The sequence below is a fragment of the Notechis scutatus genome, chromosome Z, assembly GCF_049901735.1.
Source record: "Notechis scutatus isolate UNSWTSFEM ecotype Mainland chromosome Z, rNotScu1.2, whole genome shotgun sequence".
Lineage (NCBI taxonomy): Eukaryota > Metazoa > Chordata > Lepidosauria > Squamata > Elapidae > Notechis > Notechis scutatus.
Genome location: NC_142025.1, coordinates 139,185,877 through 139,212,989, shown reverse-complemented (window position 1 = coordinate 139,212,989; position 27,113 = coordinate 139,185,877). Strand labels below are relative to the sequence as shown.

Genomic DNA, 27,113 nt, shown 5'->3' with positions numbered 1-27,113 from the left:
TGATTGCCTCCATTTAGTGCATGACGCTGAACTACCCCGCTCCGATTTAACAGATACCCCACTACAAAACCCCGACATTGAACTCTTCACAGATGGTTCCTCCTAAGTGCACGAGAACAAAAGAGCAACAGGAGCAGCTGTAGTCTCCCTACAAGAAATCATCTGGGCTTCCCCCCTTCCCCCCTCCCACAGCGCCCAAGCAGCTGAGCTTATAGCTTTAACTAAAGCTTGCAAAGCTGCAAGGAACTGATCTACTAACATCTATACAGATTCCAAATACGCTTTTGGAGTCTGCCATGCAACAGGAGCTCTATGGAAACAACGGGTTTTTTTAACTTCAGGGGGACAACAGATAGTACATGCACCATTAGTAGCCAAACTATTAGAAGCCATCCAATTACCACAAGCGCTAGCAGTCATCCATTGTAAAGCCCCCCAAACAGATGACTCTACAATAACAAAAGGAAACCAATATGCAGATGCAACACCCAAATGGGTGGCAACCAAACCTTTACCTCACACCATCATGACACCAGCCTTAACAACTAAACCAGAACTACCATACAAACAATTTCTAGATAAAGGGGAATCTGAACAATGGGGAAAAAAATTTTCAGCAGTTTTTGAGCAAGGATTTTGGAGAGACCCAGATGGCAGACCCATAGCCCCACGACGTCTCCTTAGGTTAATTTGCCAAAAACTACATACAAAGGGACATTGTGGCACACAAGCTATGGTAGATGCCATCAGGAGGGTATGGTATGCACCTGGAGCCTATAACGAGGCTACAAAAATAGCCACTACATGCCAAACCTGCCAAGCAAATAATACCACTTCCAGAAAAGCAATTCATGAAGGAGGAAGACCCTGGGTGCAGAAACCATTTGAAAAGATCCAAATGGATTATATACAGCTACCTAAGGCAAATGGGTATCAATATGCTCTTGTCTGCAAGGACCAACTAACCCACTGGGTAGAGGCCTTCCCATGCCGCCATGCTACTGCCCTAGAAACAGCCAGATATCTCCTCAAAGACATTGTGCCTAGGTTCGGGGTTCCCACCATTCTGGACATGGATAGGGGAAAACACTTCATAGCACAAGTCCTCACACATATATTCCAGGCCCTGGGCATTACCCAAAACCTCCATGTGCCCTATTCTCTGACATCATCAGGAGCCGTGGAGAGAGAAAACAAAGTGGTGAAGACCCTACTGGGCAAACTCTGTCAGGAGACACACCTCTCCTGGCCACAAGTGCTCCCAATTGCCCTCTTTTATATCAGAACTAGACCAAGACAAGATATAGGTATTTCCCCCTTTGAGATCCTTTTTGGTCGCCCCCCCGATACCCTACAAGGCCTAGATCCTCATTCCCTTTTCTTAGATAGGAGGGATATGGTTCTCTCTTCTTATCTTACAGCCCTGCAAAAGAGACTACAGACCCTCTGGACCCAGAGTGCGCTGACACAGACCTTACCCCTGGAAGAAGCCCTGCATCCATATGAGCCGGGAGATTGGGTGTGGATCAAGTTCTTCACCAGAACCTCACCCTTACAACCCAGGTGGAAAGGACCCTACCAAGTCTTACTAACTACACACACCGCCATAAAGGTTGCAGAACGAGACTCTTGGATACATTGGACACATGCAAAGCCAGCAGTCAGACCATAGCCAAACTCCACCACAACCAATCCCACCAATCAAACTCAAGAAAAATCTGGACACAGATCAATGGACGCTTGCAGCATTCTTCAACACCACTGAATCACACAACTGTGAGGAACCAAGTACAAATGTTAAATTACACAAAACTGGACTCCCAGGTGCTAAGTTATAAAGCTCTATATTTTTTTTATATTTTTATTTTTCTCTCACCTTCTCCATTTTTTCTTTTTTCCCTTTTTTCTTCGTATTTTTTTTTAACAAGGAAGAGACTTCAGCCATACCTTTTAGTAATTTTTGAGACTTGATCTATACCTTTTTTTAAATTTTATTGTTACCTTTTTTTACATTGTACAAAGGGGGGGGGGAAAGGAATCTAGCAATGGGAAACATGAAATGCAATATATACTATGTATTATTATCTGTAACAATTGTAACACTTATAACACAAGCAACTACATTCCTGGAACCAAAGTTTATCCCAGAGAAAGGAAACGTATGGGAATATTTAGCAAGGGAAATACTCAACACCACTAACTTTTGCTTAGCAGGAGGGAAATCAGTCAAGGACATCTTAACCACAGGCCTAATGGGAGTGGCAACTAGACGACATAACATCATTAACTACACCACATTTAGAAACCTTCCTGACTCCTACGAAAGCATTTTTAGCTGGGGCCACTCTACAAAAACCAAAGACCCCACCATGTACACCCTACACATTGCTGCAGTAACTACCTCTGAGAGATGCTTTAATGTCACTGGGTGCAGCACACCTAGGGTCACAGAATGCACCAGCCTTAGCAACACAGAACTAAAATGCAACTACACAGAGACCATACCATTCTCAAAAGAAGCCAGAAGCACTTGTGAGTCCTCCTATGGCTCAAATGGCTATTGGCCACCTCCTCCTGCACCAAAATGAAGGGGATGTTCTGGGTCTTGGCTTTGAATTTTCCAGTGCTGGATCACCCCTACATCAGGCTCCTCCTTTTGCAGTGGAGACAACTTCCAACTCAAGATTTTTCCCACATGAAGGACACAAGGAATTTGTCTTGCTTTCTCTGGTGCTTCTCCTATATTAAAGTTTGCTGCTCCTTGTTCTTCTCTTTTGATTCTATGTAACCACAGAGACACTTTTAAGGATCCCAAGTCTTCCTTTGTCTCTGTCTCCTGCCATTTTCACTCTCATGGTACTAACTTCAAGTCTCTCTTCCAAAGACTCCCTTTCTCTAGCAAATACAAAAGAAAAATAACCTGCCTATTGAATCTGTTCTAATTCAGTCTGTGTGGAAACCTATTTGAAGGAGCTGTGTGGGCTATTGAAATATTTTTTCAAAAAAATGATAATCAATTATAAAGTCTTATACAATTAAATGATTTTCCATTCTTCTTTTTTTAGAAGCATTCCCTCTTTCTGTCTCACCTATCATGGAAAGCCTTCTCTAAGATCTACCTACCTAATAACTAATTAAATATAACACTTCTGCATCATACCAAAGTCTTTTCAGGACTTGCATTATTGATAGAAAGATGTACCAAAAGTGAATGAGTTAAAATACTTACAATTAATCAGTTAACAATTTTTATTTTTCATCCAGAGAATATAAGGTAATAAGATTGTGGTTTCTTCTCCAAATCCCAAAAACTTTAACCTTAGGCTGTCTACTATTGACCTCACCCCTTTCCTAAGAGAGACGTGCATAAGCACACCAACCTACCTATTGTCCCTGTCCTATTGGTTGTTTTTTCTTATATGTATCCATTTCATGTATTCATAACCATGCTTATACTTATACCTGCTATCTTATAATTGCTTGACAAAATAAATAAAAAATAAAATATTTTCCAAAAAAGAAGTCTGACAAAAGCAAATTATGACATACAAGCAGTTTCACTGTATAGAACAGGGAGTCAATCAAATTTATTCCAGCTGTCACATATATCAAGTGTTTAACTTGAAATTTGCAAATGAAGCAGTTAAATTAGGGGTGTCAAACTTGGGCCATCATGGCAGTATCATGTGATGTATCATGGCTTTTTCCCCCTTCACTAAACCAGGCCTGGGTTTAGCCAGTGCATGATGCATTCAGCCCGTGGCCTGTGAATTTGACAGCCCTGAATTAAATGAAGTTCAAATTTGCTTTCATTTAGGTTGCCAAAATCAGAATTTGAGTACTGTGGTATTCGAAGGAATTTTATTAAAATGCTTTCAACACTCTTAACAAGATTTAAACTATTTCTCATAATACCTCTGGAATCCAATTCAGCTTTCTTGAAAACTGAAGTAAAAGATTCATCTTAGTTTCATTCTGACCTACATTCATAGGTGGGCTATTTTTGAATCCAGGACTCACTTTGGATAAAACTAGAGCTCACAGACTTCACTTGCCCCATTCTTCTTGTTTAGCTAGCCAATCAAACTTCCCTAGCCCTTGTTTTAGACAAAGGACTATTTTTCAATAGGTGTGTTTGGGGGATGCTAAGAGAAGGGAAAGTACTAATTTTTTAAAAAAAAGTATGCATGCTTTACAATGAGCCACATGGAATCAACGTCACTTGATCTCAATAAATTTAGGCCTGTCTCTCAATTCTTCAGCTGAACATACATGTATATTTTTATGTATATGTATTCTTCTGTCATCTTCCAGATCCCTCACACATAACCTTTCCACTTTCCTGTTGGAACACCTGATTCCCATCACCACAGAAGGCAGAGCAGGAAGGAATTTAGTTCTCCTCTCAGCTCATTTTCTCACTCTTGCCCTCTATCATATTAATCCCTGGAAAACTTAAGTCATACAAATCCCATCTGCAGAAAGAAGAAACCACATCTGGACTGTCAGTGCTTCTTGGTTCAAACTCTTGAGAATGCCCATGATTTGATAGTTTTCCCACATGATGAACTATTTGAAATTATTTAAAAAAACATAATTGAGTTCCCAAATTCAGCCTGGAAGTAGCATTGCTTGGGGAGGGAGGGGAGAGAAAGAGAGCACCCTGAGGTTTGTATCTACAAGCTAAGTTCTAATTGCACAACATTGGTTGTGCAAAATCTTGTACCTTATGACCACAATCAGGACCAGAATTTCCATTGTTAAATAACGCAGTTATTAAGTGAATAGTACCTGATTTTATGATCTTGTTGCTGCAGTTGTTAAGCAAATCCAGCTTCTCCCATTGACTTGGCTTGTCAGAAGCTGTTGAGAAGTTTGCAAATGGAAATCACATGACTCCAGTATGCTGCAACCATCATAAATATATTCTGTTTGCCAAGCACCCAAGTTTTGATTAAATGTTGGGGAAATGCTGCGATAGTAGTAAGCGTGAGGACCAAGCATAAGTCACTTTTTTTCAGCGCCAGTGTAATTTTAAACCATCATCAAATGAATGATTGCTTGCATCCATCAAAATTAAATAAAAGCCTCTACTCTGGTGTTATTTAGAAGAGTTCTTCACCTTGGTCTTCAGTGAGGGAGAGCAAAACCCCTCACTTAATTGTGTTTGCCATCTTTCATCCTTATCCTTCATTGCAATGTTTTTCATTCTTGGCTGCTTGAAGATGTGTGGACTTCAACTCTCAGAACTCCATAGCCAACATTGAGAAACAATGCATTATTTAATGTCATGTTTTGTTTGATTTTGAGAGTAAGAGTTTGGTGTCATATAAGTTTAATATGTTGTCCTTGCTATAATAGATACTGAGTAACTTCTGTGTGTAGAACCTGTCTCTGGGTCTGTGTGCAAATCCTTAGTTTCTCCTTAGTTGCTCTCCAGTAAAATGAATCAATAAAGTCCATTCAAGCAAGAAAGAGAATACACGTGTTAGTGATTCACAAACATTTTCCAAACATCATGACACCTTTACTTTCTTAAAAAAGACTGATGACTCCAAGGAGTTTGGGTTTACTTGGGTTTACTTTATATAGATATTTACTGAGAAATTTAAAACTGAGAAATTAAAACTGAAAAATTTAAAGATATTTATTTGATCTTTGAAATTTTTGAGGTCAAAAAACATTTGGAAATCCGCTGCTGTAGTGGTAATTTGGAGTTTGAGCCAAGGGTAAGATTCCCATTGACAAAACCAAACATTGTTTGGTTGAGGCACAAACACTTTCAGAAATCCATGAAGATAAAACGTTTTTCTGAATTACAATGTAAACTTTTATCGTTGAAGAAGAAATGGGGTTTTTTTTATTTGAAATCCCAGTTTTCAGTTTGTGCTGTAACATATTACACAAAAACTCTAGAAAGAAATTTAATCCGGGTTCAGAATATTCACATAAGGGGACTCTATTGAAGATTCTCAGCATATTCTCCAGAATTTTATTTAGGATCCAGACCACGTTCTTTCATTTGTACCTCCCCGGAACTTTCCCACCTGGGCCTTTTGTTTGTTTGTTTCCTCCCCGAAAAAAGAATTGAAGAAGAAAAAGCTATCAGTACATTATAAACTTTAGATGTCCGTCTGGCGTTCTCCGAGAGAGCATAAGTGGTTTAGCTCGCAACGGGCTACAAGAATCATTTTCTTGTTTGCTTTTTAGAGGTTTTTTATTTTATTTTTAGGAACAGCAGTTCAATAAGGTCAACTCCGGTTTAGAAGATGAAAATGAAAAGGCATGGTTTGAATGTAATCTCAAAGGAAATAAAATACGAGGCAGAACGTCTGGGAATAGTGTATATCCCGTGATAGTATATATGTCCCATGATCAAACTATCATGATCATGATCATATGATGATTGTCATTATTATCATTTCTGCTACTATTACGATTATTCCGTTGTCAAGGCAGGTGTCTGGAGACAATCAGTTTTCCAAAACTCTTCCTCTTCAAACCTTAAACTAGGGCCCGGATCTGAAACCCACGAAAATAAATAATAATAATAATAAAAAAATCCGATCCTGGCGGAGGTGGGTGGGAGACGGGAGAAAGGGTCGCGCTAAAATTCTGGACTGAAAAAGGGTTAATAGCCTGGCGACCACGTGGGAAACAAGGAAGAGGAGGCGGCGCCTTCCTGCTCCGCCTTTGGAGTGGTGAAAAAGGTTCGGGGTAGCGAGTCCCTCCCTCGCCCGCTTAAGCAGCCGCATCTGGTGCAAGAGGGCGGGAGGGAAGACCAGCTCTCCCTTGCAAGGGTGAGTTACAGGACAGAGGCGGACCTTTCCTTCTTCTAAAGACACGTGCGAGACGACCAGGAGGAGGTGGTGGCGTCGGCGGCAAGGTAAGGGATTAGGTGGGGAGGGCGCTCCTTTTATCACCCCCCGTCCAAGGTGAGTATAATATCAAAAGATCGGAAACTGGTGGCTGGGTGGGAGAAAGCTTAGCCATCTCTTTGCCCCTCCCATCCCCAACCACATCAAAGAGGCAAAATGGCTGCATTCCCCTTGTCTTGGTGTCATATGGGGGGAACGAATGGGTTGGAAGCGCCCCGAGAGGCTCTGCTCCGTGGGGCGTAGGGCAGTCGAAAGCCCGGCTTTGCAAGAGAAGGGTGGGCGCAGCAGATAGGAAAGTGACTGCGCGGGGTTGGGGAATGAATGGCTCAAGGTCCTTTCCGTGGGGGTGCGTGCCTCTTGCAAACGGGGTGGGGGCCCCGAACGGGGTTTGCAGTGGGAGAAGCCCTTTGCGGGTCGGGAGGGGGGTAGACGTTTTAGGAAGAAGGGGAGGAGGGGAAGAAAATGTTCTCCTGGAAAGCGGGTGACAGGAAGTGGAGATGCAATAAACGAAGTTGGAAGGGGAAAGTTAGGGGCAGCTGTGTTCGGGAGGTGGGGGAGAACAGGAAGAGGAGTTTGCAAACCGTAAAATGGAGGAAGGGGTTTTTAACGTTTGAAGTGGGGAAGGGAGAGGAAGGTTCGTTTTATGCAAACTCAGTTTCAACAATAAGGTGATGTTATAAGGCCAAACCCTGTTTGGGAAAAAGTGACATGACTTGCTCATTTAGGAATAACTGAAAATGACCTGCCTGCTTCCTAAACCTGTGACACCGAATGAATTCCCTAAAGAATCAGTCAGAGCCTCCATTCCAATTATTTAAAAAATTGTGTGGCTCTTATATAAGAGTTGCTGCTATGCAGGTACATTAAAAAAAACCCACAATTGATGAGGTTAGTAATTAGTAAGAAGGCCTTATCCTCTGCTCCTTTATCTTCTCTCTAGGGAATTTTATGAATATTTTAGGAGGGGATGCATTTGTGAGCCAGATATTTCTCTGGGTATTGTTTGGAAAGTGAGAGGTAGAATTTTGAATTTCTTAGATATATATCTTGTGAAAAATTCCTTTGCCTCAGAGGTCTATGATTGAGTTGGCAAAATAAATCAATGAAAATAATCTGTTTGATGTTTTTGCTTGTTTGTCAAAACCCTAGAGATTGCATCCAGTAAATCAGAATCTGTAAACCTGACAATTGTTGATTCTGAAAAAAATACCCTTTCCATGTACAATACATCTAAATGTGTAAATGTAATAGGCAAAACTGCCCCTGCTGTTACTGTTGCTTGTTTTCATAATAGGTTTTGTCCTGGATAGTAGCTTTATATTTGATCATTTGCATTTTTTGAAAGAGGAGGCTTTTTTTTCCTTTTAGAAAGATTAAATATCTCGATGATTATTTGGAGAACCAGAAACATTACTTTGTGATGTTTCAGTTGGGAAGATGTAGAGCCCTGCTCCAGATTTTCTTTTCAAATTCTTATTAATATTGACTGAGTAACTCTAGTGGAAAACCCAGTTATAAATCAATACTTACAATGTGACAAGGAGCAATAATGGACAAGAAGAATATGCAATTTTTGAAATGAAAAATTAGGGATTTTTTTTCCAGATTTTACCCATTACTGCTGGAGTTGAAAATGAAGAAAGCTTCAAAATTGTTTTTTCTTTTTTTTTGGGGAGAATCTTTAGAATATGATACATTCACCCCAAAGCATTATTGAACAATTGTTTTCCTGCATATCATTGTCACTTATGAATGTGAAATGATACAGTGAAATCAGTTCACGTGTAGAGAAACTAAACATAATTTTCTATGGTCTTGATTCTGAAGTGACACCATATGCCACTGGTGACATCTTCATGAGTGGGGAGAAATGAGAGGTAGCATCCTTGTGATTTTGTGCAAAAATGATTTTTAAATGGAATTGCAAATCTATTTTGCCCTGGTTTGGAAATTAGAAAACTTGAGAGAAAATTCCTGACTTTTTCTGTTGGTTAACAAAGAATTGTTTAAGATTATCCTGGTTCTGTGCATTTTATTTTATTGTATAGATTTGATAAATTATTCATTTTATCACCACCTGTGTGTGGTGATGTGCAAACAACAGACTTAAACTGCAATAAAATAAGGTAACTATTGTGGAACAGGTTTGCTATTTTCTGGGGAGATGGAGCAATATTATATGAGCTTAGGATTTTAAAACATGAGCTGGATATAATATATTAGGTGATTTCTGCAATGAGAACATTTAATTGAGAAATATTGTCATATTGGAGAAAGTTTAGTTCTAAGTTTGGCTTCCAGCATGGTGAAAGATGAGTGAAGAGAACCTTACTGTGATGTGATCTATTTATTAGCTTTTTATCCCAACTTTATTACTTTATAAATAATTCAAGATGGCAAACATACCTAACATTCCTTCCTCCTCCTATTTTCCCTAGAACAAACAACCCTGTGAGGTGAATTGAACTGAGAAAGAGTGTCTCGCCCAAAGTTACTGAGTTGACTTTCAAACCTAAGGTGGGATTAGAACTCATCATCTCCTGGTTTTTAGACCAGCACCTTAACCCTACCTCCAGATTCTAAAGTGGTAGAATCTATGAAGAGTTATTATTCTGAATGTGTAGATTCAGGGAGAGAGCTGCATGGATGAAACCATCATCCCCTGCTCTTTATCCTCACCCTTTCCAAAAATAGATTGGGCAAAGAATAATCACTGTAGCATTATTCCTTTCCCCATTATCTTTGTGAAGGAGTTGTTAACTGTTATGAGGAAGGTTTTTCTTTGACATTAACTCATCTTAAACTTTTCCAGTCTTTAATTTGCCCTGTGTTTTTTTTAGGCAATAGAAGCTTTCTGACTGATGACAACTGCCCCTGTGAATGAAAGCAGGTTTAAATGATTGAAGTATGTTTGAATTATAATTGCAATATGTGAAACCCAGGGGTAACTGTCCTGCTCTTAAAAGTGAAGTCTTTTTTGTCATTTTTTTACACCTCAGGGTAATTTTTTTCTTAAAATGGTTTCTGCCAGGGGAAACGCATCCATCATCTTAAACTAAACCAAAGCAAGCCATACAAAAAAGCCCCTTTTCCTCAGAAATACCTTTCTTTTTTATATGGAATGGATTATGTAAATATGAATTTGATTAATCTCATTTTGTTGACTGCTCAGGTGATTGCTTTTTTTTTGTCTTTTTAGGGAGAAAGTACTCATGTAAACACATTTGGAAAAGCCAAATCCACTTGATATATGGCGGAATCCTGTGACAGAGCAGTTTCCTTGACAACAGTCTCTCTGCCTCCTGGAAATTGTTGACAAACTTTGGCCTAAGCTTGTGGTCAAAATTTGAGGAGGAAGAAGATTCTTCCCACCATGTTTGCCTGTGAGACGTGGGGTATCACTGGCCAAACCTCAGTCTACAATTGGGATAAATCTGTCTATCTCTTAGAAAATAAAATGGAGTCCATACAGGGTTCACAGAAAGTGGATCTCCATTTTAAGGTGCTGCTTGAGCAGGAGATGTATCCAAAGATCACAATTGAGGAGGAGGAAGAGCCTGACGAAGTAGAAGTAGATGCTGAAGGGGAGGCAGATGAAGAGGAAGAAGAGGAAGAGAGGGGAGAGGAGGAGGAGGAAGAAGAGGAGGAGGAGGATGAAGAGGAGGAGGAGGAGGAGGAGGAGGAGGAGGAGGGAGAAGGGGATGAGGAGGAGGAGGCGGCACATCCACAAGGTCCTCAGCAAGAGGCAGTGGGAGCAGTTAATGGAGATGACTCCCTGTTTGTGGTGTGTACTGGAACAGTTGAAGAGCTGCTAGGCTTAGAGGCATCACTAACTGCTGAATCAGTGCAGCTAGAGGCAGCACAACCTCAGCGCTGGGAGGTCCAGTGGGAGGAGGTGTCCCAAACTTCACAGCCTTTTCTTCCTGAAATTATAGAATCGCCATTAATATCACCAGAAGCAGCCACCTCCAATATCACTCAGGTAGTGGAAGTCGCTGCAGCAGAGGTAGAACTAGACACCTTCCCAACTGTGGAGCAACTAGGGAATACTTCATCTTCATGGGGAGCATCTTTCATTGAAGAGAGCCACCAGGACCTTCAACGCTCCCCAGCTAGTGCAGATAGAGGGAGTACTGGCAAAGCACGGACACCTATATCTGGAGGAGGCAGTTTCAGCCTGGAGACTGCCCGCCGGCGCTTCCGGCAGTTCTGTTACCAGGACACTGAGGGTCCACGAAAGGCATGCGGTCAGCTATGGGAGCTCTGCAATCACTGGCTGAAGCCAAAGAACCGTACTAAGGAACAGATTCTTGATGTTCTGATCTTAGAACAGTTCCTAGCCGTTCTCCCTCCTGGAATCCGGAGTCGGGTATGGGAGTGTAGCCCGGAGACTTGTGCACGGGCCGTGGCCCTAGCGGAGGAGTTCCTAGCCAAGCAGAATGAAGCAGAAAGACCAGAAGAGGAGGTAAGATGGCTCAGTCTCCCTTCCTTTCTTTGCATATATTCTTAAGGTTCATTGTTGGGCTATATTATTTGGGGGGGGGACTGGGATAGGCAAGTGCCTGAAATGGGATATCTGCAGCAAGTATGGGAGGTAAATGAAATGGGTGGAGAGTCAAAATATTTTCCTTTTGGAACAAATGATGTTCACACCTGACTGGTAGTAATTACGCAATTATTATTCTTAAGACTTTATGATACTACCTTTCTTTCAAAGCATACAAATCTCAATTACTGCCCAATAAAACATCACAGAGCAATAAAATAAAACACCATAAAATTGAAGAAATATATTCCATTCTATTTCCAGTAGGTAGACAGAGGAGGTCTCAGCAGGTTTATGGCTGGTCCAAATTAGCAGGGTGAATGCCATTTTAAAATATTTCCTTCTATAGCAAGTTTAGACAACTACACCAAACCACACCTAGTACTTGAGGTCGTTCTTCTTCTCCTTTGGCTTGTTTTACTTGCAGAACTATGGGGAGCACCAAAGGTGTGATCATTCCTCTGCAAATGAAATGCTACAATCCACTGTCTCCTTACCAGCCCTATCACACAGCAATCTATGGGCATTGCCAGCTGTCCTTAGCCAACTGTGGCCTGCTGATTCCATATGCTCACCTCACTTCTTGCTACTTTTAATCCATGAGCTTGGAAAGTTGTGGGGGTGGGCTTTTTTTTACAGCAGACAGTCAAGCCCCTGTGCAAAAAATGGGGAGGAAATATGCATGGGGTGGGGGGGATTCTGGCAATGGCTGAATGAGCTGGAGTTTTTGATTGCTTGCAAGCTGTTCCCTGATTTCCTGCAGGGATGCAAACCAGTGGCAGAGACAACTCCTGGTTCAGATTGCTATTGTCATAAAAATATGTTTATAGTCTTGGGTTGATCCTCAACCCCACCTGTGGTTTCCAGCAATGTGGAATCTGTGATCCGACCCCAGTGCTTCTGAATTACAATTCACTGTGTCTTTTTATCAGCCAGACTGATGGGTGTGTTGAGAGTGACAGTCTGTGGAGGTCCACTGGTTTCTGCCTGACCTTTTAGAAAGTTTGTTATGGACAATCTTAAACAGGGAGATGAGACTGATCAGAAGTTCCTATCTGAAGAAACATCCTCTTGGTTGAAGCACCTGATTCATACTGAGATTAAAATGACATTTCTGGAACTATTTAGCTCTTTAGAACTTTGTCCTAATTTACAAATGTGTATTAATTGCGAGCCTGGATTTAAAATGACTCATGGGTGCATCTACCTCCACTGCAGCAAAATTGGAAGCTAAGTTTTGATCTTGAAATGTTTGGGAATTGGAATAGCGGTATAACTGGATGCAGAGCTAGAAACCAGGAGACCGTGAGTTTTAGTCCTTCCTTGGAATGAAAATGGACTAGGTGACTTTAGACCAGTCTCTGGTTATTGTGGGGAAAATACTGTGGGAGAAGTTACGTATGTTCACTATCTTATTTTTAAAAATAAGGTGGGATATACAGTAAATAATGTCCTAGTCCTTGAGAAGAATGAAATTGATGCATAAAAATGCCAAATCCAGTCTAAGCATTTGGGTACTGTGCAACAAACCATCATAATATTTCTTGGCATAACGGTAGACAAAACACGCACGTATCTAGAGAACTGAGTCCTCTAGATGTGTGCGTGTTTTGTCTACTGAAAATTTTCAGCAATTTTATGTTGCAACAACTTTGAAGTTACTGTCAGGATTCTCTCATTACTTGTTTGATCCTTTTATTTAGAGAAGTTGGATGCAAAACTTTTATCAAAAGTGATGAACCTTCAAAAGTCTCCTACTGTATTTGTGAAGACAAGGACATTTTCAAATGTTTTGGCATGGCCTGGGGCAAAAATTGTGGGAACTGTAGTCCATAAGATCCAGCAGGCAGCTGGTTGTGTAATCCTTTTCTATATAGACTAGACCAGATTGCAAATATGCTATGTAGTGATAATTTCCTTCCAGCAGTGTAAAATTTATCTTTTTACTTACATTCAAGCTTGATCAATTCAGAGAAATTCCAAATTTTCAGAGTTTGGTTTTCAATATACATCAAACTTAGAATTGTTAACTTTCCCCACAGAAGCCAACAGTTATTGTTCTAAAGAAGGCCTGACTTCCTAGGAAAAGGGTACGATTATTTGACATGTTATCTGCCACTTTGGTAATAGATTGAAAGGGTTCGCATGCCAGAACATCAAGCAGCTCTGAATTCCTTTCTCCCTCCCAAGGAAGAGAGTGCAGGAAAGGGTCACATCAGATATACCTCACTTTCTTGGATGTCCCTTTAAAGAGAGGAAAGAAAGAAGCAGAAGCTGTAGTTTTCAGAGGCAATCAGGCTTCTTCTTTAACATCTGAGCGATTATAAATAGTTGGGATGCCAAAGCTGAGGCACCCCAGCAGGAATGAGTGTGGGCAAAATTCTCCCCTCTCTCAGCAGGAAAAATTAATGCATTTTTTTTCATCCCCAAGATATATTTTTTTAGAAATTGCCTCAAACATCAGGGATATTCTGTCTCTAAACCATCATCATGCTTATAATTTTTAACAACCAAACTCTTGATCCATGTTTTCATTTCTTTCTCAGCTCCTCAAATCTCTGAACTGTCCACTGAAATCTTTAAATTAAAACATTTCAACATCCTCCCTCCTGTCTCTTTATTTCCTTTGTCATGATGGTCTTCCACAAAGAGGTTTGCATCATCTGCCTTCAGTAGATTTCCAGAACACTACACAAAGGATGCTGGGAGCTGTAGTCCTGCAGCCTGGAAGCAAAGGGTTTCTGCTAAGAAGTTAAATTAGGTTTCTTCTAAGAGCTCCTTTCTGCAGAAATGTAAACTGTAATCAGAAAGTAGGCATTGATATAAATTGTGACACTGGAGCAGAAAGTCACAATTCATGATTTTTTTATTGGAACTTCTTTATGGAAACCAGAAGCACTTGAGAAAATGATTAATGTAGTTTCCATACTGTACAACAAACTCGGCCTCCTAAGTCTGATTGCATCCCCCATCATCCCCAGCCAGGTAGCTCTAATATATCATCTTTCCCGAATTCTAAAATCCATGCGGTAATAAAGTTTTTCTTAATTCTTGTAGCATTTCTAGAATGTCAGTCTTCATTATTTGTGGAAGCCACAACTATATTTAATTGATAATTTTGAAATTTGATTCCACTGATTGAAATTTAATTTTTGCTTTGGCCTCAGCTTCTAAAATGCCTATGAAAGGACAAATTTAGCATACCTCAGCCTTCAGATTATTGTTGTGCACCTTTGCCTTAAAAGAATCAATAGAAAGAAAGGGTTACGCAAAAGTCATAAAAATCTGCAACTGAACCAAATTGACCCTCAAATCATGTCTCAAAAAATATTTATTGAATTTATAGTCAAAAGCTAAAAGTTTCAGAAGACTGTAGTGTTCTTCTGAGATTTCTGCTATTTCATTTCATTTAATAGGAGCATTGCAGATTCTGTGTTGGAGGGAACAGACTCAAAGTGCTCTTAGGTATTGAGTTAGGTATTGGTTTTTTTCCAGAGAGGTTTTAATTTTGATTTTCCTGTTTGAAAGGGAAGTGGAAGAGTCCAAATAGAAACTGATTCGTGGGGTTCTCTTATTTTTGTTGTTGGCTCTTATTGGCTCCAGGTTTAGTGAAAGGGTTTAGAGCAGGGGTGTCAGGCTGGATGCGTCACACGCTGGCCACCTCCACCCCTGGTTTAGCGAAGGGGGAAAAAGTTGCAATACATCATGTAATGATGCGACACCATGAGTTTGACACACCTGGTTTAGAAGTTTAGAGAAAATATTAAAATCAAAAATTAATACAACAGGAAAGCAGAAGAAAAACCATGTATGCTTTTGGTTGTCAAACTGTCCAAGATTTCATGTACCAAGACTGCATTGAATAATCAATTGAATTAAAACTTGTGGCGTGTTTTGCTTGCCATCAGTAAATGATACTAAAATGCAAATAAAGCAGTCCACATTCTGAATAGCAACTATAGCAGAATACTATGAGATGGGAAGAATCTATATTATGATTATGATGATATCCCTCACTTTGTACAACTCAAGCTGGCATGCATACAGTAATGCTTCTTTTTCTTAGAATAACAACCTTGTGAGGTGGGTTATTTTAATTCTCCCTAGTTTCATAGAAGGTAAGTTGGTAGGCATCTTGGAGAACATCTAATCCAACTCTTGTTCAGTTCAGGATTCTAGTACAGCAGGGGTGTCAAACTCTATTTCATTTAGGGCCACATCAGGGTTGTGTTTGACCTTGGGGTGGGGAGGGCAGGGCCAGTTTGACAATACTCATGTTGGGGGCGCCTACAGTGACCTGAGTGCTCTACCAGTGAAAATGGGCTCCCAATCTCCATTTACAGCTGTGATGGCCTCCTGCAAGCCTCTGCCAGTCCTTTGCTGTTTCCCATGGGCCAGATCTAAGTACCCCATAGGCTAAATGCGGCCCACGGGCCTTGAGTTTGACACCCCTGTACTATAGCATAATTTACAGATGGCCAACTACTTTCTACTTAAATCCACCTAGGAATATGTAGTTTTAAAATAAGATGTAAATATTCCCTCCACCCCTGCCAAACAGCCAGGTCTGTATGGGGAATAGATCCCTATGGGAGAGCTGCAGCCAACATTTTTATCCCCTTTTATTTTCTTTTTCAGAGAGGAAATGTTTATTTTTCTAAATCTGCTTAGGTTAGTATTAAACAAATACTAATTAGTTTAGTATTTGACTTCTTTGTTAATTGTGCCTCTTTGATGAATCTTCAGGATTTTTACTTATTTGAGGAAGTAGTGGTGGCATTTCCTAATGGAGACCAAGTCCTTTCAAATACTGAGCATGGAGATATATGCATGGAAACTGGACAACGGGATGATGTAGATATATGTTTGCTTGGTAAGGAACTATCAATCCACCTACTTAGCGCTTTGAATTGCTTCTATTTCTCTAAATGCATTTTTAAAATTATTATTGATATATGCATTCCCACCGTACAAGGATTATATAAAATGGTAAACATCTAGGAACTAAATGTATAGAGTAATATAAATCCTAATGAAGGACTAAGTATACTTTTAAAAATAACTCAATTTAGCTTTTCCAATCCAGTGTCCTCCAGATGCCATCATTCATAGCCATTGTTTTGAAGAACAAGCAATGAACCTTAAATTCTGTTCTTTTTCTTCTTATATTCTTCTTAAATTTGGTCTGCTGTGATATCCTCAAATCTCAAAGGTGCATTTCCAAAAGGCAACTGGATTGTGTGTTTTTTCCTTTGAGGAAGATGTTTTGCTTCTCATCCAAGAAACTTCATCAATTCTGGCTGGACGATTGGTTGCCGGGGAGCGGTGGGGAGAGAACTGGGAGAAGTATTCTGACAGGATGTTCAGGAGGAATGTAAGGATTATATTTCTTTCCAATCGTCTGGTGGTTAGCGCTCTGTCTGAGAGCCGTTGAGGCCACTTGGGGGATTATCTGTGCTCTCAAGGTCACTTTAATCAGACTGCAAATGGGTGTGGAATCTTCTTGGAACTGCCAAAAGAACTGTGCTGTAGGCAGGAGATAGATGGTGTCATTATCCCTCTCCCTCTTCTTGAGGGAGCACTGTTCAATTCTAACATAGATAGACTCTAATTTGGAAGTCCACATTCTGGATAGAGAGCGGATCATTGGTTTGAACGAGGGGAAAAAAGTTGAACAGCTGTTCTTCAACAGAGGGGGAGGAACATGACCATCTATCTCTTGTCTACAATCAGTCCTTTCGGCAGTTCCAAGAAGATTCCACCCCATTTACATTCTGATTATGAGGGCACAGATATACTCCCAAATGGCCTCAACAGTTCTCAGAGAGAGAGAGAGAGAGAGAGAGAGAGAGAGCTAATGACGAGATGACTGCAAAGAAATAATCCTTCTGCGCCCATCCCCACCCACCTTTGCCCAACATCCTGTCAAAACTAATCCTTCCATTCCCCACCCCTTCAGTCCAACTAAAACTGAGGAGGCTTCTGGGATAAGAAGCGAAATGTCTTTTTCCTCAAAGGAAAAAACATAATCTAGTTGCCTTTTTAAAAAAGTACATTTGAGACAACTATGACCTGGATGGCTGAGAATATCCACAGACATCCTTCTGAAGTATAATAAACTGTTTTGTATAAACAATAGATTTATTAAAGCAGAATTGAAAGCTGATCATGGTTGGGGATTAAACTCTGGTAAATGCATATCAAAACAAGAACAGGAACATGCAGAGGTGATTTGTGAAGCCAGTAGTTTGCACATAGCAACCAAGTTATATCCCTACAATTTTCTTTTTCTTTTTGGGCTATGATTAAACAACATAGAAATCTTTTTCTCTCCCATGGAATTCCAGTGAAGTGAATTTGGAATAATGTCTTCATTTTCCCTGGATAATGCAATCCATTCCTTTGCTGCCTTGGCATTGGACTCCACAACGTTATCAGGGTCTTTGAAAAATACAGGCAATTAGTAACATGCTATCAGGCAGAAACCTGTCAGCTTTCCATTATGCTGGTCTTTCACCATAATAAAGATTTGATTTGTTAGCTTTCCTTCCAAAAGATCTAAAAAACGTCTTGCGATGGTGAGTATTCTTTACACATCCCAAAGCATGTTTTCAAGTAAGCTTTAGGTTTCACGTTTTCCCTTTCTTGCATAGGTTCTTCTGACTCAGAAGCCACCTGGGATTCTTCTGCGGATGATGGAGGAGAAAGAGGAGGAGGTTCAGGTGAGTCAAAAACTTTCCTTCTGCAGCAGCATGATTTTGAATCGCTGTGATCTTATCTCCCTCCTCCAACCCCAATCTGAGGGCAGGCTTCAGCTATCGAAAGGCTGACCGCCCTGGCTATAACAGTGAAAAGTCTTTATGGTTTTTTGAACTCCAAAACACTATCTCTCATTAGTAAAAAGACATTGGTTTTTGCCAATTGTCTGAAGGCTGCTGTCCTTAATCGCCCTCAAGCTCATTTGGTACTTACCGATGAAGCAGATGAATTCAGATTGTCTTCTGCATCTGAATAATCTTATTTTGATTATTGTGTACCAGACAAATAGAGTATCCTTTCTTTTTAATGCATTAGCATGGGCTTGTTCGGCATGATAATGGTGAAAAGAAGCTTATAATTCTTCCATTTAAGATGATAGTCTTGTGGGGGAGCAGCTGACAGAATTTCAGCTAGGTAGTACAGGTTTTACAGGTAGTCCTTGATTACAATATTTCAGGGATGTCATACCTAAGGCCCGGGGGCCGGATCTGGCCCACAGAGTGCTTAGATCTGGCCCGCAGGGGCGCCCTGGAGACAGCGAAGGACCGGTCCATGGTGCCTCTGCCAGCGAAAACGGAACTTCTGACGGCAGCAGGTATTTTCGCTGGCAGAGGCTTGCAGGAGGCCATCACAGCCAAAAATGGAGCTTGCGAGGGCGGTGAGTGGTCCTCCAGAGCTCCGTTTTCACTGGCAGAGCATTCAGGCCACCAGAGTGACGTTGAGCTGGCCATACCTACCCTGTCCAAACACCCCCAGCCCCTCCCCAGGTCAAACACAACCCTAATGCAGCCCTCAATGAAATCGAGTTTGACACCCCTGGAATAGTTCATTTAATGACCGTTCAAAGTTACAACGGCACTGAAAAAAAGTGGACATGTCCCCTTTTTACACTTACAATCATTGTAGCATCCCCATGGTCATGTGATCCAAATTCAGATGCTTGGCAACTGACTCGTATCTATGACGATTGCAGGGTGCCAGGGTCATGTGATCACTTTTTGCAAACCTCTGTCAAGCAAAGTCAATGGAGAAGCTAGATTCACTTAACAGTTGGGTCACTAATTTAGCAGTTGCAGTGATTCACTTAACAACTGTGGCAAGAAAGGTCATTAAATGGGACAACATTCATTTAACAAATGCCTCACTTAGCAACAGAAATTTTTGGGCTCAGCTATGGTCAAGGGCTAGCTGCAGTTCCAACTGTTGGAAATCTATTCCAGCCATGTTATGTCTAGCTTCTAAAAATTTTCCAGCATTGCTTAACCATCATACTGATAGGAGCTAGGAATATATGCTTTATATAATAACAAAAACAATAACCATCATCATAGTAATATAAACATAATTGAAAGAGATAGAAACCAGATGTCGGGGTTCCAGTTAACACACCCAACAGAATCAAAACTCCAAGGCAGGCATATTCCTGAAAATATAGATTTATTAGGCATGTCCTATTGGCACATCTGGGGAAAACCAGATCTGGAGGATCTGAGGTTTCCCCACCCAAATCAAACCCCAAAATTCTTCCCCTCAGGTCACACATTCATCCCAGCGTCCAACTAGGTCACAGCCACCATCTGGCTGGCTTTGGTCCATGCCTCTCCCAACACCTGGTCGAACGTCCTTGGCTCCCACGGGAAAGAATGTTGTTTTGACTACACATCCCCAGCTATCGCTATCTCCCCCCTCGCTTTCCCACAGCTCAGACCGCCCTGGCTGTGGCAGTCCTGAAGATGCTCCCAAAATGTCTCCGTCTTAAAAGATGTCTTCAGGGCTGACACCAGCTGTACTATTTATGCTGCCTGATTGCATTGCAACACAGGCTTGTACTTCCGGAAAAATGCCTTAAATGTTACAAAGTGGCTACTTCGCCAATTAAAAGACATGTTGTTTTAGTCAAACTTAATAATGAATGCTAATTGTCAATTATATGGATTATTAGTTAATGCAGACTAAGAAAGCAGCAAGTTGTTGTTTTTTTATTTCAGTGATGTCTTATTCTGGAGTAAGTGCATGAGACAGAGGAAAATTATAGTGTCTGAAGCTAGCAAAATTTGGTTGTCTTTATAAGGAACAGAGCACTTTTTAATAAAAACCATTCAGGCTGAAAATCTAAATCATTTCGTGGAACTGCTTGTCTTTTTGATTATCAATTACAGGTAGTCCTTGAGTTACAACAGTTCATGTAGTAATTGTTCAATGTTACAACTGCAGTGAAAAAAGTGACTTATGACCATTTCTCACAGTTATGACCTTTGCAGCATCCTCATGGTCACATGATCAAAATTCAGATATTTGGCAACTAGTATATATTTATGACGGCTGCAGTGTTCCTGGGGTCATATGATCCCTTTTTGGGATCTGACAGGCAAAGTCAATGGGGAAGCCAGATTTGTTTAACAACCGGGTAACTAACTTAACAACTGCAGTGATTCACTTAACAACAGTGGCAAGGAATATTGTAAAATGGGGGGGGGATCAGAAAATAAATATCTCACAACAAAAGAAATTTGGGGCTTAATTGTGATTGTAAGTCGAGGACTACCTATACAATTCTTACCATTCCTGACCTTTGACCAGGGGAGATGGGAGTTAAAATCTCAACCACAACTAAAAAGTCACCAGTTCTTTGCTCGTAGCATCTGCAAGGAGGTAAACTAATACTTTGTGTGAGATAAATGTCATTGCACAAATGTCCTGACTTATGAATTTGTATCAGATGTCTTAACGCAAATATGTACTTGTGTCATTTGTGTGATGATATCGGGGGTTGCATGTTTGGGCATCAGTCACATTTGCTGTAGATGCTACTGCCCTTGCTTTGGATAAAACTTTGGATTGTATCTTTCTGTTTGCATGTTATTATCATATGTAAGGTATGTTATCACAATGATTAATCCAAATGGATACCTGAATATAGCAATAGCAAAAACATTTAGATTATATACCACCCCATAGTGCTTTATAGCATTATCTGGGTGATTTACAATATCAGCATTATTTGCACATTGCCCCCAACAATCTGGGTCCTCCTTTTACCGACCTTGGAAGGATGGAAGGCTAAATCAACCTTGAGCCCCATCAGGATCGAACTCCAGACTCTCTGTAATCCCAAATATGTTGGGAATACAACTAGAGCAGCGCTGTCAAACTCCTGGCCTATGGGCCAGATGCACCCATATCCAGTTTGGCAGAGGGGAAAAAATTCCTGATACATCAGGGGACGCTGTGACAACGTAGTTTGACACCTTTGAACTAGAGTTTCTGACAATATGGACCAAAAGAAAGAAGGTGAAGTCTTCAAGCAGAGTTTGACTCCTGGCAATTTCATGGATAAATGGCCCACCATTGCCTTCTTCTGTGATGGCTTTTGATTGCTTAATCTAGTTTACAGTTCCCATCAGTGGTGGGATTTTTTTACTACTAGTTTTGTGGGCGTGGCCTGATGGGCGTGGCAGGGGAAGGATACTGTAAAATCTCCAGTCAGAGGTAGAATTTGCTGGTTCTCTGAACTACTCAAAAATTCCACTACTGGTTCTCCAGAACTGGCGAGAACCTGCTGAATACCACTTCTGGTTCCCATCTAAAATACCAACTAAGCTTCACCCCTCTTTAGCTTTCACAGCTAGAGCAGATTTGCCAGGTGCTGCAGTAAATCCTCTCTTATGGAAGATGAAGTCCCAAATAATCTGGATAATGTTAGGTTGAGAAGGGCTAGCTAAGAAAATCTGCAGAGGAGACACCCCTTTAGGAGGAGGGACATTATCTGCTATGTAAGATAAAATGGAAAGGCCCTTACATGGAAGTACTTATTGGAATATGAGTGTGTATATGTGTGATGTCTGAAAACCACTTTCTTAAGTTTCTCTTGTGTAAGCATAATTAATTCAGTCAATTAACCTAAACTGAACTAGTAACTTGGCTAATATTATTTCCCCCGGGGTGTAATTAATCCATTCAGTTTTGTAAAATATATATATTTTATATATATGAATATAAGTTGGCTGATCATGGTTTATTGAGTCAGCAAAGCTAGATGATGTCTATAAACCGTTTGAATTCTCTCTTATTCCCACATCAAAGCAGGTGCCCAGACTCCCAACAGAGCAGATCCTCAGATGGGATTTGGAGAAAAATCCAACGGAGCAGTGCCGCATATGGCTCCGAAGAGGATACGGATAAGAGAGAAACGCCACCCTTGCATTGAATGCGGAAAGCGATTCCGCTGCCAGTCAGAACTGGCCCTTCATCAAAAAGTCCACACCCGGCCCAAATCCTATAACTGCACTGAGTGTGGGAAACAATTTGGTCGATCCTCACACCTCACCAGGCATCAGAAAACCCACATGGGTGAGGAATGCCATGTCTGCACCGAATGTGGCAAGCGATTCCGCTGGTCAACAGAGCTAGCCATCCACAAGAGGATCCATGACATGGAACAGCCACACTACACCATGGATTCTGACACTTTGCTTCATTGGCCCTCCGAGTTCAATACAACCGAGAATATTTTGACAGGTGAGAAAGCACCTCCCAATGGTGATATGGTAAAAACTCATACAGTCAAGAAACCTCATCTTTGTCCCGAATGTGGAAAGGGGTTCCGGTGGCCCTCTGAACTTGCTACTCATCAGAAAACTCACAACAAGAACAAACACTACCTCTGCCCTGAGTGTGGGAAAGGATTCCAGTGGCCCTCGGAGCTGATGGCCCATCAGAGGAGCCACGGAGGCAACAGTTTGCCTCCCATTGCTGATTGTGAGAACAGCAATAGCCAACCACCTCATCCCCCTCACCCGGGAGCTGGCATGACGGAGAAACGCCATCTTTGTGGAGAATGTGGCAAGGCGTTCCGATGGCCATCAGAACTCGCCACACACCAGCGTATTCACACGGGAGAAAAACGCTACTTCTGTACTGAGTGTGGGAAGGGGTTCATATGGCCTTCAGAGCTGGCCGCTCACCAGCGAACCCACACTGAGAAGCAAGCTTACCGGTGCTTGGAGTGTGGGGAAATATTCCATGATCTCTACGGTCTCACGAGACACCAGAAGACCCACCTGGCAACCAAGGTCTATCCTTGCACAGAGTGTGGGAAAACCTTCAGTCGGCAATCTCATCTGACTCGGCATCAGATCACTCACACTGGCGAGAGACCCTATCCTTGTATAGAATGCGGAAAGCGGTTTGGACGACAGTCGCATCTCACTCGGCATCTAAGAATTCACACCGGTGAGAGACCCTATCAGTGTGGTGAGTGCGGAGTGAGGTTTAGGCGGAGACACAGTATGATGTACCATCAGCGGATCCACTTGAGAGAGGCTAGTGGAGGTCTGGACATGATAAACCCTCCTAATGCAGAAAGCCTTACCGATCCTCTCCAGAATCCTATCCACGTCACAATTTGACACGGGTTGGTAGGGAAGTAATTTCACAAGGAATGTGGGATGAGTGAGTGGGACAATTTGATCACCACATCTGGAAGAGATTCCAGTGGTTGTATTATTTCACCAGGGTTTGTATCACAGGCAGGGTCCAAGAGGCACACGTTTCAGGGTTCCATACAGCCTGACAGACAATACTAGCACAGGGCCTATGAATTGGGTAAACACTGCAAAGGATTCTGGGACAAAATGTCCACATTCTTCTCTGGCTATATGTTGCTTTGTAGTTGGGCTGAAAAACAGAGCTTCCCCCAGAAACAGATCTGGTAATTTGGTGGCCAGGTTAGCCCCGTGGTCCTAATTTTAGATTTGGCCCCTGCAGAGCTTTTGTGGCAGGAAAGAAACATTTGATAACCAGGATGTGTAACCCCTTTGCTACTCTTAGCAGGCAGAGCAGTGTTTGTTCCCTGGAACACATGGTTGTGGTGGGGTGTTAGATAGAATCTGTTTTCTCACTTTCTTCACTTTTTCTTTCTGTGGCACAAATGTCAAATCAGGATTGTTGTGATTAGAGGACTCTGTGGGGGCAAGTTGTTCCTTGCAGGGCAGGGCATTCTTTGCTTTTGCATTATTCATATGTAGAAATAAATCAGTAATACTTTTCCCACTCACATGCTGTGGCAGTGGGGAAAGCTGATCTTTCCCACTTTAAAAAATAATAATAATAATATAATAATAAAAACCTCTTATGCGCAAGAGTCTGATTTGGAACAAAATCCAACAATCTATTACTTCAGTGGCAATTCTTCATTTCTATCAATCCTATCAAGGCAAAGAAATCAGCTGATCAATCTAGATTTTGCAAAACAATATGGCAGTATCCAAAGATACTTTCTCTGAGATAACTTTTACTCTCCACGGCACTTCTGTTTTTCCGTTCCTCTTTTCTTGGGATATCTTGGGTGAAATTTCCTTCCTTCCCTGGGGGCCAAATTACTTATTTTTTAAAACTAAATAAGGCAGCATTTGGGCCTTCAGAGCAGTGATTCTCAACCATGGCAAATTTCAGGTATGTGGATTTCAACTCCCAGAATGTTGGCATGTTGGGTGGGAAATTCTGGGAGTTGAAGTCCACACATCTGAAATTTACCAAGGTTGAGAAACTCTGCTTTGGAGAAAAAAGAATAGACATCTACTTTCACTAGATTGCTATAGCGTTCCCCCACCTGGGACTTTGCAGGTGTCTAGAATTGCATTTTGTTTTATGCTTAGCCACCACAGTCATGCTTTTGGGGTGATGTGAGTTGTAATCCAGCACATAGAAAGATAGCAGATGTAGACAAGCTGGACCATTATTTATTTATTTTATTTTTTGAAAGTATCGGTTGTTTTTTTAATCCAGTAAGGCCTTGAATTAAAACAACTATATTGCAGTACAGTAAAATCACTACAGAATAACAGCTGGACCAAGCTGTTGTTTCACAATCAAATTATCAGAGTTGATGAAAGGCTCTAAAACCTACAATATTTCTAAAATGTCATGAGGAATGACAATATCCACACAGCCTCCACTGGACGGAGATCCAGAGTGATGGTTCTTATGAGAAAATAATTTCGTTTTGTACCTCCAACGTAGCCTCTTGATGGAGGAATGTAATCCAGCACATAGAAAGATAGCAGCTGCAGGAAGACTGCACTATTATTTATTTATCATTATTTTTTGAAAGTATTTATCAGCAGAGAGGGGTTTTCTTTGTTTGTTTTTTGTTGAAATCCAGTAAGGGTTTGAATTAAGACAAACCACATTGCAGTACAGTAAAATCACTACAAAATAACAACTGGACCAAGTGCTTTTTCACAATCAAATAATATTAAAATTATCCGAGATGATGAAGAGCTCTACAAGCTACAATATTTCTAAAACGTCGTGAGGAATGACAACATCCTTGCACCTGCCTGTGGAAGGAGATCCACAGAGATATTATACCTCCAATGTAGCTTCTTGATGGAGGGAATTATTAGAGATATGAAGGGTGTGGGTTGGAAAACAGATGTTGCCTTAACCTTCTAGCTCTGCATTTCTGAAATGGTTCAGCCCTATGTTTATTTAGAATTAATTATATTCCTTTCTTTCAGGCGGATTTACTCCCTGAAACTATTTGGACATAAAACTAAAAAAGCAAAATCTAGATAGGAAAAAAGAAGAATACATTTTTGTGACTCTGTTTTGTGAAATGTAAACAAAAAGAGTTTTGAAACCGAAAAGAAAAAAGGTAGTCTCAGGAGAATTGGAGACGAAAGACCAAACTTTGTGGCACTTTTTGTTCTAAGATTTTTCTTCTTTGCATTGGCTTTGTAATGATAAGGGAGATCTCCCTACCAACCTTTTTTTTTTAATCTGCCTTTGAAAGTATGGAATCCCTGAAGAATGAACATCCTTTTAGGAATAACTTCAGAATAAAGAACTTTCTACAATTAGTGCCTTGTGTGTGCAATTTCTGAAGAGTAGACTAACTTCAGGTTCTGGCCCTTACCGAATGGAACAAGATGATGCTTTGGGATGGTTCATAAAAGTCAGCAATACCTTTATTCCAAGCTGTGCTTTTTCACACCAATTCTGCATTTTCTGTTGACACTCATTCGGTTTGTTGAAAGAGAATTTGCTTTCTTGCAGAGAAATTCTTGGATTTAAGTGAAATTGAAAGGTGTTCCTGCAGTCATTGACTGTATTAAACGTATTAAACATTTAATCTGGTTACTTAATTAACCCATTTGCGGAGTTTGTACAATACATTGAATCCTAATCCTACCAAACAGCTCTGGTTCACATACCAAATGATCTGTAATTTATAATTCCAAATCCTTTAAAAAAAATAATCCTGTTTGTTTCTAAGGATGCTTAGAGGGTTATTTATGCAAGAGATTCCTTTGACTAGTACCTTGCAGAAGTCCTGCACAGAAACACCCATAATTTGTAGAAAAAGATGACCCTGAGTGGAAATTCTGAGTTTGTAACTTAATATTTCTGGTGAACACCAAATAAAAAATCTTAAATATGTTCACCTCATGCGATTCAAAAACTATGCCATTAGAGGGAGCTCAAGCTTTTCAAAAGAAACTGCTTTATCCTCACGATTTTAGGAAATACAGTAGTTTAATATATTACTTTTTAAATTTCCTGCTCTTTCTTTCAACAGAGCAACTTTGACAATAGCAGTAAGATATAAAGAAACTTCAGGTAAAATGCTAGAAACTATCATGAGTAGCTTAATATAACTACCATTATAGCATTAAAATGAGGCTGGATACAAAGAGTTGTTATGGTCCATTGACGCAACCTGGTTTCTGGCAGTTAAAGGATTAAATCCCCACAGTTTTGATTTTCAGAAGTAATTTGATACTGCGTTCTTCCTAAGGCTGAGAGAATTGAACCAAGATCATTGACAAGACTACGATTCAAGATCTCCAGGCTCCTCATCCAGCAATTTCATGCACTATATACTAACAGACACGATACAAAATCCTTAACTAAAAATGCTAGTCTAA

The 27,113-nt window shown here is 40.7% G+C and overlaps 1 protein-coding gene across 12 annotated transcripts; it reads left to right on the top strand.

Moving 5' to 3' along the window:
* Window positions 1-6,697: 6,697 nt before the first annotated feature.
* LOC113418588 (uncharacterized) lies at window positions 6,698-26,317 on the top strand. 12 transcript variants are annotated; one of them, XM_087947575.1, is made up of 8 exons: window positions 6,698-6,886; window positions 9,317-9,395; window positions 9,719-9,783; window positions 10,078-11,343; window positions 16,171-16,297; window positions 18,078-18,146; window positions 22,267-23,415; window positions 25,704-26,317. In XM_087947575.1, the coding sequence occupies exons 4-8, from the start codon at window positions 10,252-10,254 to the stop codon at window positions 25,718-25,720; spliced, it is 2,454 nt and encodes an 817-aa protein (XP_087803701.1). In that variant the 5' UTR covers window positions 6,698-6,886; window positions 9,317-9,395; window positions 9,719-9,783; window positions 10,078-10,251; the 3' UTR covers window positions 25,721-26,317. The 12 variants fall into 12 exon arrangements, with proteins under 12 accessions (XP_087803701.1, XP_087803698.1, XP_087803702.1 ...); XM_087947572.1 differs by having other exon boundaries at window positions 22,267-23,436; XM_087947576.1 differs by lacking the exon at window positions 9,719-9,783.
* Window positions 26,318-27,113: the final 796 nt, after the last annotated feature.